The 18,542-nt window shown below is 41.9% G+C and overlaps 1 protein-coding gene across 3 annotated transcripts in view; it reads left to right on the forward strand.

The window, feature by feature from the left end:
• LOC136053936 (sodium channel protein type 5 subunit alpha-like) overlaps positions 1-18,542 on the forward strand; it is a 562,080-nt gene that overhangs the window by 97,748 nt on the left and 445,790 nt on the right. For 2 of the 3 annotated variants that reach the window (XM_065744928.1, XM_065744929.1), the window contains exons 9-11: positions 9,543-9,675; positions 13,695-13,933; positions 18,145-18,318. In XM_065744928.1, coding sequence (XP_065601000.1) covers positions 9,543-9,675; positions 13,695-13,933; positions 18,145-18,318 — 546 coding nt within the window. Of the gene's footprint in view, positions 1-193; positions 596-9,542; positions 9,676-13,694; positions 13,934-18,144; positions 18,319-18,542 lie in introns of all 3 variants that reach the window. The other variant, XM_065744930.1, reaches the window with a different exon arrangement.

Consider the following 18,542-nt stretch of genomic DNA (forward strand, 5'->3'; position numbering starts at 1 on the left):
AATACTTAATGGCTAGGACTGATTTTTTTCAACCTCTTAACTTTGTTAAGGTTGAACACATGTAATTAAATCTTTCTCTGAATCACTTGATTTAAAATGGAACTTATTGCTCTCCCCAGACCTTCCTCGCTCCTCAAAACATGTTGCAAAATGTTGTTTCTCTTTCCCCTTTTTCCTTTCTGGGGGTTTCTAGACTCTCCTTGGCATTAGTTATGGTCCCAGTGCAAACTTGGTGAAGCGCAGAACCAGCCACGGAAGCATATTCAGTTTCCGACTCCGTGGTAGAGACACTGGCTCCGAAACAGATTTTGCCGATGATGAGATCAGCACCGCTGGGGAAAATGAAAGCCACCGGGGCTCTCTCTTAATTCCAAGATCTGGGAGACGTCTGAGCATTCAAAGTCAAGTGAGCCATAGTTCTCACCCTACTACTCCCAACTACACCCAGACGGGCAAAAGGAACAGCTCAGTGGATTGCAATGGTGTGGTTTCCCTGATAGGAGGAGGCACCGGGGCACTCAACCCAGACCCTACTTCTCCTGCAGGGTTACTGCTCCCCCCAGTTATAATGGAAAAACCTGGGACAGGCGATCTGGTGAGTACTTTATAACTTTTGTATGTGATTCATGCTCTCGTTTCCTTCTGAATGTTGTTGGAGGTTGCTGTAATTTATTTACACAGCGTGAGGTCTGCAGTGAGAAATCCAAAGCCATCATCCTAGGCAGGGTGGGAAGACAACGGGCTAACTCACACAGTGACGTGCCTCGTGCCACATATGTTCACAACTTTGAGTGAGTCTTGCCCTTCAGAGCTGACTGGAAGAAACAGGAGTTGGACTGGATGGTCCTCATGTGTCCCTTCCAACTTGGGATGTTCTGTGAAAGGACTAAATACTGGGGTTGATACAAATTTTCTTATAGGGATATTTTTCAAGTTGTTTCCTTTGCCACTTGAATATCTAACATTGTGTGTTGGATAAAAAATGTTTTAAAAATGATTCTGTATTCAGCCTTACTATCTTGAGACTGTGTTTTCTCCCTCTGTTTTTTACCCTTATAATCTCACTTCTGCTCTTCTGCATAGCTGCTTGTGGAGGGCTGTTCTTACTGTCCACAAGTAGTTCCCAGAAAGTCCTAGCATCCAGTTAGGACAGATGAGCAGATGATTAGCAGATTTCCTGGATCTTTGTTGCAAAGCAGCATTATTGCAAAATATTTCTTAAGGCTGGAAGGAAAACTATTAAGACTGATACTGTTAAGACATAAGAATGAATTCACTTGGAAAACCACGTGATGCTGTTTTGAAAATAGCTTCTTCACAGGTGGGGCAATGTTGACTGGTTGTCATATGACATACGGTGGGAATTTATCTCATTTCATGTAGATACCTACGCTGGAACTCATCACTCTCAATGATCTTTAAAGAAATGGAAGTCTAGTCACTTTGAAAATGGGCAGGATGTATTTAATCTTAGAGATCTAAAGTGCATCAGAATATTGTCTCTACAAGTGTCTCTTTCTGTTCTGTGAAAACAAGAAGAGCCCAGGGTGAATAACTCCACATTGCAAAGGTCTTAAGTTAGATGAGGTGAAACCCACCTAGAGTAACCACGTATCGAAAATGGATTACACTGAGAGGGTGAAAAGCAAGTGATGTTCTAATGTGCATTAGGCAAGGTATTTCCTGAAAAGGAAGGCAAATGAGATAGGTCCCAGCTGTGGTGTCAGATTATTGGTAAATTGAGAAGTAGCTTTGTTTTCCCAATAGAAGAGGTGGCTTCTTCCCTTTCAAGCCTTGGTCTGAATTTTTTCCTCACCTGTCTGAGTACTCCCAGAAGTCCTACAAATAGACTGTCATACTATAAATGCAATAAGGGGCTGCTCTGTGCGTGGGAAGCTATGGGGAAGCATGATGGTATGAGAATTACCTGCTTTGCTGACAGTATTGAGGCCATTGCTGCTTTTTCAGATGTTCAATCATTTAGGACTTCAGTACTCCCATTTGCACTCTTCGCAAACAAGAGAATCCAGTTCTGAGAGCAGTCTCTAGAGAACAGAGCAGTAGATGGTAGAGCTGAAGATGGTGGGCTTATATTGGAATTATGCTTGCAGCATAACAAGCTGCATGTTAAAGAAATTGAGGAAGGAGTTTGTGCATCTCTTAAAAAAATTAATCTGAACTAAAGTAGAAAGGCTTAAGTAGATGAGCAGTGGATGTCCCCTTTTCTCTGTAAGACAAGCAGCTGTGCAGCCTGCTGAGGCTCTCGCAGCTGTCAGAAAACTCAACAAACCATGTGAGCACTCAGGCTTTTATGGCAAAAAAATGGTATTTTACAGGATTGGACCCTGAGGTGACAGGGAGACTGAGCTCTGCTGGTGTTTCTTTTCGTTTGCCAGCTTCCTGCTTTTTGAAAATGGATGTTGGAAATGAAGTGGCCTGAGTGTGCAAGCTCACTAGGCAGTTCCCTGGTCGTCTAGGAAATAGCACCCAGGCACTATAGTAACAGATGCTCGGTCAGTGATGCAATGTGAAGGATGTTGTGTCTTCTGCAAAACTGGTTTGGTATCTAATCTAGCCAGAAAATGTGAGCTGGAGTTAAAGGAATGAAGCCCGCTGCTGTACAGATGCGTTTGCTACAGAAACCATGAGAGCTGGGCACAGATGTGCAGCCATGGCTGTGGGGCACAGGCAGAAGTGAAGAACAAAAGCAAAACCTTGGTGTGTTCAGAGATGATACCTCTGGGGCTCTGTCCTGGATTATTTTTGCTATTTTCTTGTTCAACTTTTGAAGTAAGTTTGTTCCTGCTTTGTAGCTCTGACTTCTTTTTATTTTCTCGTGGAGGAGGTAAAAGGAAGATGTTACAGGGTGAAGCTGAAGTTAGCTCATTAACCCCACCAGCCCCACTGCTGTTATTTGCTTCATGAGTTTAAACCCACAGTGAGAAGGGAACCACTTCTGCTATATCTGCTCCATCTTCCACAAATGAGAAGCAAAGAACCAATTCTTTTCATGAAAAGGCATCACTTCTGTATTGTTTCCAACCTGCTAGCCACTTCTACAATTTTAGCCTTTAATTCTTAGCAACATTCAGCCTTGAGTTTACCTCAGACAGTGCATCTGAGACTGGGCTGAACAGCTTTCCTGCCTTTATGCCATTGGTCTGTCGTGACAGCTGATGTGACGTGACAGCATCAGCACTGCTTATACCAGATTTTGGGAAAAGTTGTGGCTGCCCCATCCCTGAAGGGTGTTCAGGTTCAGGCTAGGTGGGGCCCTGGGCAGCCTGATCTAGTGCCTGATGTAGAGGCTGGCAATGCTGCCCATGGCAAGGGGGCTGGAGCTAGATGATCTTTGAGGTCCCTTCCAACCCAAGCCATTCTATGATTCTCTGATTCTATGCAAGTCAAATGCTATTTTAAAATGCTTTTCATTTTTGTGTTGGCCATGGTTTCTTGGCATGTGTGGTTGTGACTCTCCATCCATGAGAGACAAAGTGTTCTTACGTTTTCTGTCTCCTCCATCCCTAAATGCACCTCCTGAAGTAGGAGGAAATTCATATAATCTCAGTGGGTGGTGCTTAGACCATTCAGTCCAGTTACCAGTTTGAGTGGTCAGCAGTCTTTCTGGTCATGCCTGCATGGGAAGAGCAAGAGGTGCTCAGGCTGGAGTTTTTCAGGGTGCTGGTTGCAGGAAATGCATGCTAAGTCCAGTTTATTCTCCTGGAGATCTCCATGTATCCCTCAGAGCACTGAATCAGGATGGGCCCCAATTTCCCACCAGCTTTCTTCAAGTGGTGCAGCTGCTGATTTCAGCAGGCTTAGCCCAGCATAAATAGCTAAAAGCTGCACCTGGTTTTAAGTCCTAATTTATTTTTCTGCTTGCTTGCTTTGAGACTGAGACATTTTGAAAATAATTCTTCCTTTACTGATGTTATAACAATTGTTGGGCTGGAGGTTTGAACTTTTCACTCTAAGAGAAAGTCTGAATGCTGTTTAAGCAACTTCAGAGCACAGTAAAAGCTAAAGTTTCTATTTATCTATCTAGATTTTATTTGTAGCTGTGTGGTCTGTTGTGCCTTGGTGTTATCTCAGCTATTTAATAGATTAGACTAGCACCTCCCTTCACAAGGTACTGATCCATTAGGACAGAAATGGATTAAGGTAATGAGCTGAGTTAATTATCAGGTGCTCGATTTATCCATGGGATCTGATGAGTGAAGCACCTGTGAATTTTTTGAAGGCTAAGAAATACAGAGGACACCATCCACGCTTACCTCCTAGCTCTTTGGGGAAATTCAACTGGAGATTCTTTGGAGATTCAAAGTGTCAGAGAAAAGGGCACAGGACCGAGGATGTGGCAGTTTTCAAGCATGCTGGCTGTCAGCAGTGGTTCCCCATTGCTTTGCTCCCATGGGTCATCAGAAGCAGAGCAGGGCCACCCATGACATGATTTTGGAATGGGCAGCAAGGGGAAGGTTGTGGCTACCTGGGATCTCACAGCCTTTGCTGAATATCCTCTTCATCACGGTTTTTGTTCTCCTTTAGTAAAATTGATTCTTGACAGGAGGAAAACTGGTGGAGATTAAGCCCTGAGTAAAGGCAAGGCTGTTTATTGAGGTTCCATCCAAGGACTTAGGAGCTTATCTTCAAACTGAATTTTTGTTCTTTTGTTTTCTTCTTTTAACACAAAAGGAGGAGATCTTGGTTTTTGTGATTTCTAAGCAGAAAGCTGTTTTGCTGACCACATGGGTTTAGGTTTTTTTTTATTGACCTTCAATCCCCCCAAGGTAGAATTATTTTTATTTTTTTTAATTTCCCCTCCTTGCCTTTGCCCCAGGACTGTTGAAAAGACAAAGTGTTAGCAGTTTTGTGTTCAGAAAAAGGTCATATACAGTAAGTCATCCAAACACTGCCACCCAGAAGTCATATGGCTGGAAGCTCAGAGGCTGTCCTCTCAGACTGCTGTCATCATGGCTCCAGTTTGTGTTCACTTGAAGCTTTACTTTATCACATCCCAAAATAAGACCACACCTGTGGTAAATTGTTGAGATGTTACACAAATATTGCAAGCTTCTCCAGCTCACTGTGCATCTATTTTAAATAATCAAGTATTCACAAAATTAAATGCCTTTATTTTTAAGGCTGTGTGCTATTATGATCAACACCGATCTCATTAAACTTATTTTTTGTGTGCTTTTTTGGGTCCATTGTTCATGGTGTGCCCTGTCCACCTCTTTTATGCTTGAAAAGATTTTTACTGTACAAGGAAAATTAAAGCTGTCCCAGTTCCCAAATGTGATCTTTAAAATGCTGCCACATATAAGCCCATCTTTGCGTAGCAATTTTGACATAGCTCAGAACAGTGGATGCTCAGAATGAAATAATTCTGCAGTGTTATGCATCCTCATTTACATGTAAATTACTGAATAGCATATTTGTCCCTATAGAATTTAGCTAATCCAAAGGAAAAACATTTCCAGTCAATCAAGGAGCAACACAAATAATCTTGTCTTGACAGAGAAGCCTGTATTTAACTCCATTGTGATTTCTCATCTGGAAGCTATGGAGACTCCCTGCGTGACTCTAGAGACCCTTGTTATTTTTGCTTTATTTCCATGGACGTATAAGTACCATGAAGCATTGTGCCTGTGTATACTCTCCATATGATGCAAACAGCCTTTATGCTGCTGTGCTTGTCCAGTTCCTGGAACTGCTCTGTACCTCAGTCTGCAAAAGCTTCCAGTTCCTTGTGTGATGATTAACTGTCTATTACAGATAAAGATTAAAACCGGCTCATGGAACTATTCTTAACAAAGAACAAAAGCTCATGAACTTCCCCAGTTAACTTCAGTAATTTTGAGGAATTCATCTGTATGAAAACTTTCTTCTCTGGAAAATATACTTCCTGTTAAATAGCACGCTGATCCAGTGTGCCCATTTGTCCCTTGCACTGTCACTGGGCACCACTGAAAAGAGCACTTGACTCATGCCCAAGAAATTTATAAGCATTCTCTTCTCCAGGCTGAACAGCCCCAGCTCCCTCAGCCTTTCCTCATAAGAGAGATGCTCCAGGCCTTCATCATCTTTGTGACCCTACACTGGACTCTCTCCAGCAGTTCCCTGTCCTTTTTGAACTGAGAAGCTCACAACTGCAGACAGTAGTCCAGATGTGACCTCACCAGGGTAGAGTAGAGGGGGAGGATCACCTCTTGCCCTGCTGGCCACACTCTGTGTAATGCACCCCAGGGTCCCATTGGCCTTCTTGACCACAGGGGCACGCTTTGGTTCATGGACAACCTGCTGTCCACCAGGACACCCAGGTCCTTCTCCACAGAGCTTCTTTTCATCAAGCCAAGCTCCAGACCTCTACTGTGGTTATTCATTCCCAGGTGAAGGATTCTACAGTTGCCCTTGTTGAACCTCATCAGGTTTCTCTCCACTCACCAGGTTCAGCCTGGACTCTTCGCACATCCTGGCATAGCTGAATCCTGCAATGAGAGGAATGAATCTGAATGTTTTCTCTCTAACTGTACTGCTGCAGTGAGTCCTCTTTGCACCTGTGAATAAAAGTGGCTTTCAGATAAAGGCCATCAGCCCATGAATTTTGCAAAAGAAGTTCTGCATGCATCAGTGGGAATATATTATCTTTCTTGACAGACAAAAAAATGAAACTTATGGGGATGAGGTTGTATAAAGAAGTGCTATTGATATATGCTAAATTCTGGGTCAGTTGGGATGAGAAGATAAAAAATAGTTAAAAAATAGTTAGGTGATCCAGAGGAATTTGATAAATTCTTATGCTTCCTTCTACAGACACAGGGAACTGGCAGAAGAGCTGCTTTGCTATTTGGCATTTTTAGTTGTTTTTCTCTGTTTTGACTTTTTAAAGTTTATTCTACCTTCTTTTTCTTTTTCTTTTTTTTTTTTCCTCCCATTTAGTTTATTCTACTTACAAATATATTTACCTTGTGGCACTTTTTTTTCCTGGTTATTTTTTTTTCAGTCCTACACATGTAGGTTGCTCCAAAAGTAATGCCTCCTATTTATTTCCATGAAAATGACAACCGATCCAAACAGCACAATAATGCAGTTTGATAGAGAAAATTCTCAGCTACAAAACACTATATTTTTTTTCATCAGTCACCACCATCAGCCAATTCATGCAGGTGAGCTAGCTGACTGCGACTCTTAATTTTGTGGTGCGACAACTGTGCGTGGCCATCTGGAACTTGGCTTGTCCTTTACATTGCTGTTGCCATTGCTGAAACGCACCACCTCACTGTCCTCATTTCCACTGTTTGGTCTTCATAAACATTCATCATCAAGCACTGATAAATGTCAGTGAGTGCCATTTTTTCCACACAGAGGAATTCGGTGACACCCCTCTGCTTCATATATGCACTTCCAAGCCAGATCCATTCTATCTGACTGCCCCTCTGATGCCAACTGTTGCCTGGTAACAAAATGGGACAGGATACTGGTGATAAGGTTCAACCTCTACCACCATCCCACAAACATCCACCTCTGGTGTTGTGGGCCAACGTATAAAAATAGGAGGCATTAGTTTCAGAGCAACCCTCATACTTCCTGTGTTCTCCAAACTGATGTGAAAGTTTTTGCAATTTGGTAAATGCTCTCTTCATTATTGAAGCATTTGTTGGTTCTTTGTTTATTTTACATTTTTGAGGTGGGGGAAATAAAATGAGCTACTGCAATTGAATTGTCATTCTTGATTTCCCCAGCTTCCAAACCAAACGTAGAGCAATTTATTGTTCTGTTACACTCAAGTGGGATTCTTTTTGAATAGGTTCTGATTATACCTCCACTTTGGATACAACTGCATCAGCAACTCAGTGGGCAATGATAGAATTGTTTTAACAAAAGAGAACATTTTAGAAAAAAGAAAGCCATTTTGAAGCATTAGTACTTCTGTGACTTAGATATTGTTTAAAGTGATTGATTTAAACGTTACTCTTCTTGCAGGAATTTGTATTTTTATCTGTAGTTCTTTAAAGTGACCTGCTAACTGTGTCCCAGATGACTATTTTCAGTGTCAAGAAGTGGCTGAGTATCCTTGTCCTTTGCAACCATCTGGCAAAGGGATATTCTCTGCTCTGAAGAGGTCACACTCCAGAAAGACATCTCAGAATCTGTGCTTTTTTACCCTCACTGTCACAGAATTGTCTGTCTTGAAGAACAGTTTTGATGGAGGAAGCCCATCCCCAAGCAGCAGAGCTGAGGAGCTGTTTCCTATGATGTGTCTTGATGAGGTGCTGCTGGAGCCCCCTCAAGGCTTCCATAGCTCATTTAGATATGTAGGAGCAAAAGCATCTACTCCAAAATCTGTGTAAAGCAGGGGCTTTCATTTTCTTAGGTTTTTTTTTTCACCTTTCACATTTTATTGAGCTGTATTTTGAGAATCATTGGGACCCATCTAACTACAGTGCATCTCTTTTGGCTGTATTCAGTTTCTCACATCCTGTGCTCACGGAGGAGCAGGACAGAGCTGTTAAAATATTAATTAGAGGAAATATCTTTACTGGGAGGTCTGTTGGAGAAAACAGAGTTGAACTTGGCTTTCCCAGATCCTTGCAGACAAAACTCCTTTCTTCTGGCAAAGGTAGAGAAGTAAAGCAAGTAGGAATTGTCTCTGCATAATGTGAGAACTTGTAATAATAAAAGTCTTATCATCTTGCTCTTGTGAGCTGACAGAATTAAGTATTAAATGCAGTGTGCCTACTGTTGTGCTGTGTTTCTTGTTGACTTCAGAAACCTAAGCCTTCAAAAAGCATAAAACTAATTTAAAATGAAATGGTAAATAAAATTTGGCAGTTCTGTTTAACTTATGGTATTGGAGTTGTTTTTGAGTTTTTTCTTTTTGCCTTTTCTTGAAAACAAGAGACCAAAATAGTTTGGGTTTTTTTTCTGGTTTTTTGTTGGGTTTTTTTTTTTGTATTTTTTTGGAGAGGGGGAAGGAAGCAGAGATTCTCCTTAATTACAGAGCTTCAGAATCCATGACACCAAAGATCACCAGAACAGCAGCATGTTCCTCAGAGCTGGCAGTGTTTCAATCTAAGAAAAAAACATGTATTGAGGAGTAAGTTGGCTTGGCATGATATCAGAGACCTGTAATGGAGCTGTTACCAATTCTGCTTTCTCTCCTTCTAGTGGTATAATTAAACAGTTAACACATTTCAGAAATAATGGTATAATTAATGTAATTAAGCAGGGCCTCTTTCGCTAGAAAAGGGGGTGGTAAAGCAGCACTGCTGTTTCTCTGGTGTCAGAAATGCCCCTTTATTTTCACCTGCATCTTTCACCTGTTTACACAGAGGTGAAAAGCAAGGCCAAGTTTTTAAAACTGCTCAAAGTGCCATTTTCAAAAACCATATCCCAGCAGCACACCTCTAATTGGGAAATTGGTGAGGTTTGGACTTAGAAAAAAGACTGCTTAGACAATTTTGAAAACGCTGCTCTGTATCTGCCTTGGTGCTTTTTTGCCCTGGTTTTACTCAGCTGACCTGATGTGTTCATTTCAACAGACCTCTCCCTCAGATGAGGCCAGCAAGAAGCAGCTTTTAATGCCCCATCGTCCATCAGTGGACCACTCAGATGAACCTTTTCAGAGACAGAGGGCAGTGAGTGCTGTCAGCATCATCACCAGTGCCCTGGAAGGTAAGACGTGTCTTTGGTCCCCCAGCCCAAAGCCAAGTGCGTGTTGGTTGGCAGGAAGAATGCAACAAGTAAAACCTTAAGGTTAAACCCTTTTGGTTTTGGGAGAAAGTATTACAGAAATATTACAACCCCTATAATATGAGCAATGCTTTAACATAAGGCTGTATAATATTACCCATAGACTTGTAAAAATCCGGATGAAACATTGGCTTGACAGTGAAAGTTGGATCCGATAACATTTTGTTTTCCCATTTGTTTTTGATGCACAGAAGACTAACCAAGGTGAAGCAGAGTGGAGCACTGTGCATACATTTACAACTATTATACTATCATAGAATGTTTTCAGTTGACGTCAAGGCATCCAGTTTCACCTCTTGCCATGGACAGGGACACTTCCCACCAGCCCAGGTTGCTTACAGCCCCATCCAGCCTGGCCTTGAGCACCTCCAGGGTTGGGGCACCCACAGCTCTCTGGGCAGCAGTGCCAGTGCCTCACCACCATCTGAGTTAAATTTCTTCCTAACATCTTATCTAAATCTAACCTAACTCATAGCAAGACACCACTTTTCTAAGAAGGGATTTCTTACATCTCCTTGTGTCTCCTGTGCTGTAAATTGTGATCGAATAGGAGGTAACTAGTAAATGTATAGATGAATGTCTGCCAGGAAGGCACAGGGATTTCTGGATTCTTCTTGAGACTTATTTTTCGTGTTACTGATGAATAGGAAGATAATGCAAGACTGGATGGTTTGTCTGGGAGGTGTCTTATAGGAAGGGACCATACCTTCCTCTTTGGAGACATGCCCCCCCCCCCATAATCACAATGCCCATCTTCTTCCTCAGCTTTTTACAACCTTCTGTGGTTATGGTCAGCAGTATTGTGGTTAGAACAGATAAACATATAGTTAAATAAATAAGGATTTATATTCTTAATAGGTGCATAATCACTTCAGTATATGCCAGTATTCAGTATAATCTGCAAAGATCATTTGTTTCTATTGTTTTTTTTGCAGTTGACAATGTTAAAAATGCCTGAAAGGCCTGAGCTGAACATCTTGCACATTCATTTTATGATACTTTCTGTTAATTTTGATATTTTATCTCTGAAATAGTCCCTGTCAAATTTAGCATACATCAGAGGATGTATATTTCTAGCCTCATATAGAAAAAAATCTAAACCCCAAAGTTGTTGAGAAGTATTCAATTCCAGTGACTGATCCAAGAGGAACATCACGTCAGAAGAAAAAGTTTGACAGGCTTTAGGTGTGGTAACAGCTCTGTTCGGCTTAGAACAGCCAGACCAGAAATCCCTTTCCCCTTTTGTTGCTTGATTCTGCTCTCGATTCTTGGGAATTCATCACTTCCCTTTTGTCCCCAGACATTGCAAAGCCTTGCAGTCAAGGAGAGGGCTACTTTTTTTTTGTTTAAAAGTAAGAGGGAAAGTGCCTCCGATTTTACTTTCCCTTCAAAAGGTATCTTTCAAAAATATTCAGTACGTTCTGATTTTCAAAAGTTAGCTCTGGTGAGAAAGGATGTGGGTTTTTAAATGGTTTAAACCGTTTTCCTGCCACATCATTGCCAAAAGAGGACAGTCACTCCTTTCTTCCTTGTTCATGCAGTTTGACTGGGCTGCACAAAATATTGATTTCCAGCTGAATCAGTGAGCAGAACTAGCTCATCCACAAGATACAGAAGCACAAGGGACAGAGGAACCACATGTAGCTGAGGGGAACAAAACTATCCACTTTACCAACAACCTGGGCTTAAAAAAGCTTTGTTGAATGTAGAGTTTTAGGGAAGAAGCAGCACGTGGGATGTGTGCATTGTGAAGGTATCAAAATCAGTGAGGGTGGAATATGCAGGGTTGGTTAGAAATGAGTATGAGGACTATACAGATGAATGTGTTCTGGTTCTACCTGGAAAATTAAGTCCAGTAAGAAAGGACTGTCTCATAGTCTTTATTGCTTTCAGAGATTGCTGTCTGAAAACAATGTGCAATAAGGATGCACTGACATTGTTTGGGTTATGAATGGTTCTCACATCATTTTAGGCTTTTCTTTCTAAACCCTGTGTTTGGAGGCTGGAAAGAGAGAGTTATCTGTTGGGAGCAATTTAGCTTCCTATAGATCTCAGAGGAGTGCAGGTGTTTGTGCAAAATCTGTACATGTAGGACATCAACCAATATTTTGAAAATGTGCTGGAAGGCACCTAACACTGTCCAATGAAGGAAAATGCACTTAGAATGAATCCTGGCTTGAGAGAGGAGGTTGTTTATGAACTGATTGAAATAACAGGCTTGGCTGAAGCTTTCCTGTTATCACCTCAGGTTCTAATTATATAGACTAAAACTGTTATACAGCATTCCATGCCCATAAAAGAATCAGAAAAGGAAAGCATTAAGCAATTCCGCTAATCATGATCATTCAGCCATTAACTGTCTTTTTTGGCTTTTCTTTTTCATCATTTAACACAAATTATACTTACAAAGCCATTTATCTTCTTTTGTGCTTAAATAAAATGAACATATAAAAGTTGTATTTTAAATAATACTTTAAAAGCACCTTTAAAAAGAACAGTGAAGCTTTAGTACCATATTCAAACTGAGTTATGTACTCCTCTGATTTTCAGAGGAAATCAGACACTTAATGCCTTTTTTGGATTAGACATCAAGAACAGAAATCCTATTGATAACCAGTGATAGGTTAGAACCAGGCTCTTAAAACAGAGTATCATTGGCTCTGGTTCTCATGGGGATCTTCAACCACCCTGATATTTCCTGGAAAAAAAGTCACTCCAGACCCACACAGTCCAAGAGGATCCTGCAGTGTATGGAAGATAACTTGCTGATACAGATGGTTGAGGAGACAATGAGGAGAGGTGTGCCTTGTTCTTAACAAACAAGGAAGGACTGATTTGGAGTGTGAAGGCTGGGGGCAGCTTGGAGTGCAACTACCATGAAATAGTGAAGTTCAAGGTTTTACACAGAAGAAAAAAGTCAGTAAGTAGGATGGCAACCCTCATCTTCAGGGGAGGCAACTTTGACCTCTTTGATAACCAACTACCCTGCCCTGTTGATACCTCAGTTGAATACTGTATTCAGTTGTGGGCTCTTCAATTCAAGAAAGATGGGGAACTGCTGGAGAGAGTCCAGTGTAGAGCCACAAAGGGGCCTTAAGCATCAGCCATATGGGGAAAACAGAAGACTGAGGGGAGATCTTGCCAATGCTTGTCAATATCTAAAGGATGGAAGTCAAGTGAATGGGAACAGACTGTTTTTGGTGGTGCCCATGAACAAGGGGAAATGCGGACAAAATGGAACTCCAGAAGTTCCATGTGAGTATGAGAAAAATATCCTTTGTGGTAAGGGTGACAAGCATTGGAACAGGCTGCCCAGAGAGGTTGTGGAGTCTCTTTCTCTGAAGATGTTTAAAACTCACATGGACATTTTCCTGTGCAACCTGTTGCAGGGAACTGCTTTGGCAGGGTGTTGGACTGAGGGATCTCCAAAGGTCCCTTCAAATCCCTATTATAATGCGATCCTGTAAATCATCTCTAAATACTAGATTTAAGCTCTTTCACTCTTAAATGCTTTAAAACTTTTCATTTTAGATAATACTAAAATGAGACCCAACGATGAAAAAACCGTGTTACAGTTAAATGAAGACAGTTGATTCTTTTAACCACTTGAACTTGCCGAACTGGAAAACAGAGTGCAGATCTGTGTGAAATGCTAGCCTTTGCTTATTTAGTGTGAATCTTCCTTTTTGCTCATGACTCTTTTGAAAGGTTACTACTTTCATGGTAGGCCACTGTCTGCTAAGTACAGTCAGCTGGCAAAAAAAACCAACAACAAAATATGTAGTTTGTCGATTAGGACAGAAATATTTTTGTCTTAAAAATGAGAAAAATATGATTTGGGGTAATTCAAGAGTCTTCCTCTGTGTTGTAAGTCATTTTTGATGTTTCCTCATCATATAACTCAGTGTGCATTGACTGTTATTTCACTGCTTGTGACTTAGAGCTTGAGGAATCACACCAGAAATGCCCTCCGTGCTGGAACCACTTTGCTGTTAAATTTCTCATTTGGGATTGCTGCCCATTTTGGCTTTTAATCAAGAAATTTGTCAAGTTTGTGGTAATGGATCCATTTACTGACCTCACCATCACCCTCTGCATTGTGCTGAACACACTCTTCATGGCCTTGGAGCATTATAAGATGACAAAGGAGTTTGACCACATGCTTTACATAGGCAATTTGGTAAGTGAATATAAAGGTGAAACTGCCGTTTGAGGAATGTACTTGCTGCTTTTTCAAGTTTTGGCTTAGGTCTTGGGAAGGTTCTCTTTCAATATGCTGTCAGGATTGCTTTACTTATGTCCTGTCAAGCCAGAACACACTGTCACCTCTTCTGGGACTTAAAACATACTGTTTAATAATACTTTTAATTTCATAGAAGTTTGTGTTGTAGAAGGCACAGGATATCTAGCTATGACATGGTGGAACTGCCCCTAAAATCTAGTGGTACAAGCAAGTTTTACTATAGGACCAGAAGAAGGTCTGGAGTGCCCTAGAGTGTGTATCCTGTGAAGTTTGAATTTACGAAGCTCAAAGTGGAGATGAGAAAAGCCATTTATTTCTATTAAAAATATATTCCTCAAGCTGGGATTCACCTTACCCAACTTGGGATATTTGCAGCATAGGAGTCTCTGTCGGAGCTGGTTGCATTTAAAGTCAATGAGAGAAATGGACAATTTTAAGGCACTATTAGTTTGATTGTTTTTAAGACATTTCCTTTTGAGTAAGGTGAACTGTGCCCTGTAGGCCACTGACTTCAGTAACAATCAACTGCAGAAGGAACATCCAGAGGCACTGCAGATTTCATGTCTGCATTGAGATGCATCCTGCACTGACAGGTTTAGGTGGGTAGTAACAATGATCAGAATTCTTGTACCAGCACCGGTATGCACAATACAGCTCATGTTTGGTTGTTTTTTTTCTTTTTTAATACTACTCCTTGTTTTTCTTAGCTGCAGACCTCCTCAAGCAGATTGAAGTCCCCTTGGCCTGTGGAGCCAGTCCAGCTGTTGTGTCCTGGCAAATCTCCCTGTCGCTATGCTAGGAAAAATTAGGTGTCTCCTTTGGTTGCTCCAAACCCACGCTCTACTCCTTTGTGGGAAGCAATAGATAAGTGTAGCTTGGAAAGTCACCTTGCAAGACTGCACCCAGCTCCTCTGTGCAGCCAGCCCACGTTGTGGGGATGTTGCTCAACCATTTGTGGCCTTCTCAAATGACTCCTCAGATGAAAAAAAAATCCTTTGGACCCAGCATCCGTGACAGCAGGTGGCAATGCCGCCGTCCCACCCTCTGGCTGGTAAATGTGTCTGTTCCTTGCTCTGCTTTTGACAGAGCAGCTTCTCTCTTTGCCAGACCATGGGCAGCAAATCTCCAGCCCCTGGCAGCCCTCCTGCCCACAGGGCTCCCGACAAGGCTGATGGAAACGGAGACGACGAGCAGAGGGTGGGGGAAAATTGCAAAGGAAATTTTGTTGAATATTGCAAAATTTTGCAAAAGATGGTGTGTTTCACCCTGAGCTTCTCAGCACTGCCCAAAGCTATTTTGATTTGTGTTAAAGTGTAAAATAAGTGAAACAGCCTGCTGCTTATGTTTTGGAGTAGGCTGTTGGCCCCGGGCTGCCCCTTCCCCTTAGATGCCAGGATGGGTGAGAGGCTCCCCCTGCCAGATTTGCTAAACCCTGACATAACAGGAATGGTTGCGAGTAGAGCAGGTCGGGGGAAGGTAATTCCATTCTGTGGAGGATTTTGCAAAGTCATTTGTAATGAAAATTGAGCATTTTAGGTTTTTTTTGCAATTTGCCATGTAAGGGATGGCAGCCCCAGCTCCAGGGCAGACTGCCAGGTGCCTGCTTCCCTAAGCCACCAACTGCCAGAGCCTGCTCTGCGCCCACGCTGAGCCCTGAGCCCCTGCCATCCCATCCAACCCTCTTTGAGTGATTACACCAGCATTAGGTGGGGGAAGAAATTAAAAAGGGCACCTCTTTGGCATTTTTTCCTCCAAATAAGCGTTTCTGAAAGAAATGAGAGTGGGATATGGATTTGTTTAGTTCTTCATCTGCCTGCCAGGTGTTGGAGATCTCCCACTCTGATGGTGCCATCTCCATCAGGCAACTGCATGGCATTTTTTTCCTTCGGGCACCTTTAGTTTTTCACTTACAGCAACCAACATTTCTGAATGCCACTGCAAGGTCTGACCAGCACACACACACAGCTTGATCGTATGATGTAGATAGAGAGAGACTTTTCTCAATTTCAGTTTATCTTTAGAAACAGAGATATCATTGTGGAGTAAGTGGAGAATTTATTATTTAAGAGAATATCCTCCATATCCCCACTGGCACAACCACAACCCGTGGGATGGTGAGTTCATAGAATCATAGAATCACCATGGTTGGAAAAGACCTCCAAGATCATCCCATGCAACCGTCCACCAATATTTCCCTGCTAAACCATGTCCCTTAGTGCAACATCTAAATGTTTTTTGAACACCTCCAGGGACAGTGACTCCTCCACCTCCCTGGGCAGCCTGTGCCAGTGCCTGCTCAGTTTTTCAGAGAAGAAATTCTTTCTAACATCCAATCTGAATCTCCCCTGGTGCAACTTGACACCGTACTCTTTTGCATTCCAGCTTTTATCACCACAGCATCCAGCTCCTTGTGTAAGCCCAACAGCTGGGTGCCAGGTGCCAGCAAATTGATGACTCCCATTGGAAATTTCTCACTGGTGTACTGCACGACTCCTGATGCCTATAAGATGGCTCAGACATTTTTCTATCTTGCTATGATATTTCCTTCCCAGAAGGATATTGAGTAAAAGATTCAGGCAGTGGAACTGCTGCTCCTGAGTCATTTCTCTGCAAGGCAGTTACATAATGTAGACAGCGTGGTGGTGTGGGTTTGCAGGCAGTCCCCGGGATACAGTTTCACAGCCCTGTAGTTTGGGTGGTTCCCTGTCCTTAGGGAAGCTGGGGCATTCAGGTGGGAATCTCTGGCATCTCCAACCACAGTGACTCAGAAGCTGTGGGACAGTTAGGAAACAGATTTCCAATCCAACCCACTGTGTTGGGTTCTTGGGATGGGACATTGATAGGGTGGCAGCTCACGCTGGCACAGTACGAGGTACTCTTTCCCTGACAAAAATATATTTTACATAAGGAGCTGTGTAAAATGACTGTTTGGAAGAATTCAGCCATTCAGTCCTGAAGCATTACAGGGTAAAGTCAAACTTTCCTAAAATGCAAGCTATGAACTTTTTTTTTTAATTCCTTAACACCTTAATTAGAGAGTCTTAACTTTTCCCTTCCACACCATGGTGAGTTTCTGTTCTTTTTTGCTTAGAGCTGATCACTTTTGTTGGGATAGCTGTAGACATTCAACTTATAGGAAGGAAAACGTTTCTCCTTGAGCATTTGTTACTGATAACATTAGTTCTGATGTCCCCTCTTTTAGACCTACACAGTGCATTGATATTGACTGTCGTGTGGAAAACCATGTGCTTTGGTATAGAAGTGCAGCAAAGAACTTTTCAGAACACGAAGTTCTGTGCACTTGAGCAGGAACTTAGAATTAAAATAAAACTGTGTGAGTATGTGATGCTCACATTTTCTCATTTTAAGCTGTTATATTTAAATTGGCACTTAAGGAGTGCATCTGAAAGGGTAAGATCTGATTCTCTCAGATGCGTTGCAGGAATGAGTTAAAATTGAATTTGCTGTCAGCAGGCTTCCTATGTCTTCTCCCCATGCCTCTTAGGCAATATTTATATGTTGTTCTAAAGAAATATGTTCCAATTAAAAGCTCCACTCTGTGACATTTGAACTGTGTCATAAATAAGCAATGTGTCTTCGAGATGCTGTGAGAAGAAATCTGCTATGGGTATTTGTAAAAAAAATAAAATAAAATAGGAGGGTTCAAATTAGGGTCTCTTATTGCCTTTGGTGCCAGGAAAAAACTCAGAATGGCTGGAGACTTGAGCTAGTATTGATAGTAATAACAAAATAACAACAGATAATACAGCTGGTATGCTGCAGTCCAAATATCCCTTTAAAACTCCCACTCCATTCATTCAGGTTTCTCCACTGAAATAGATTTAACCTTTATAAAAGGCACCTTTACGCTTTCTTTTCTACCACTGAGAACATGCAGGCGACAGAAGGCGATGTAAGTGTCTGTCCCCATCAAGGGCTGAACCCAGACATCGCCGAGCATCGCTGCAGAGAGGCCAGACAAAGCTGGAGCAGTGATAAAGAATCAACCGTGAAAAATGATGTATTTGCTCGTAACATGTTTTTGGCTTTCTGCTGCGTTCACCTGCGTCTGTGGAGACTCTGCAAAAAAAAAAAAAGGGGAGGGGGGAATGTGTGGAAGGTTTTCACTTTGCATTTTCTTTCTGCAGGTCTTCACTGGGATTTTTACGGCAGAAATGATCTTCAAAGTAATTGCCCTTGACCCTTACTACTATTTTCAGCAAGGCTGGAACATTTTTGACAGCATAATTGTTATACTGAGCCTGATGGAACTGGGTTTGTCCAGCATGGGAAACCTGTCTGTGCTACGCTCCTTTCGATTGGTAACGGTCTCATTCTGCTCTTACCCCTCTCCTTGCATTAAGTATAAGTTCTGAGGTGAATGCAACTTATTTTCTTAAAAAATGCAAACAGTAATAGACTTTAACTGCTGCAAACCGGTGAACAGTACGTGACACTAATTATATGAGCTGTGGGATAAATGGAATTGTTCCAGATTTACATCAGGGTAAATGAGAACATAATTTGATTCCTTCTAACTGTGCCA

The sequence above is a fragment of the Cyrtonyx montezumae genome, unplaced genomic scaffold (genome assembly GCF_038088225.1).
Source record: "Cyrtonyx montezumae isolate F1298 unplaced genomic scaffold, pur_monq_1.0 scaffold_32, whole genome shotgun sequence".
In the NCBI taxonomy this organism is placed as follows: Eukaryota; Metazoa; Chordata; class Aves; order Galliformes; family Odontophoridae; genus Cyrtonyx; species Cyrtonyx montezumae.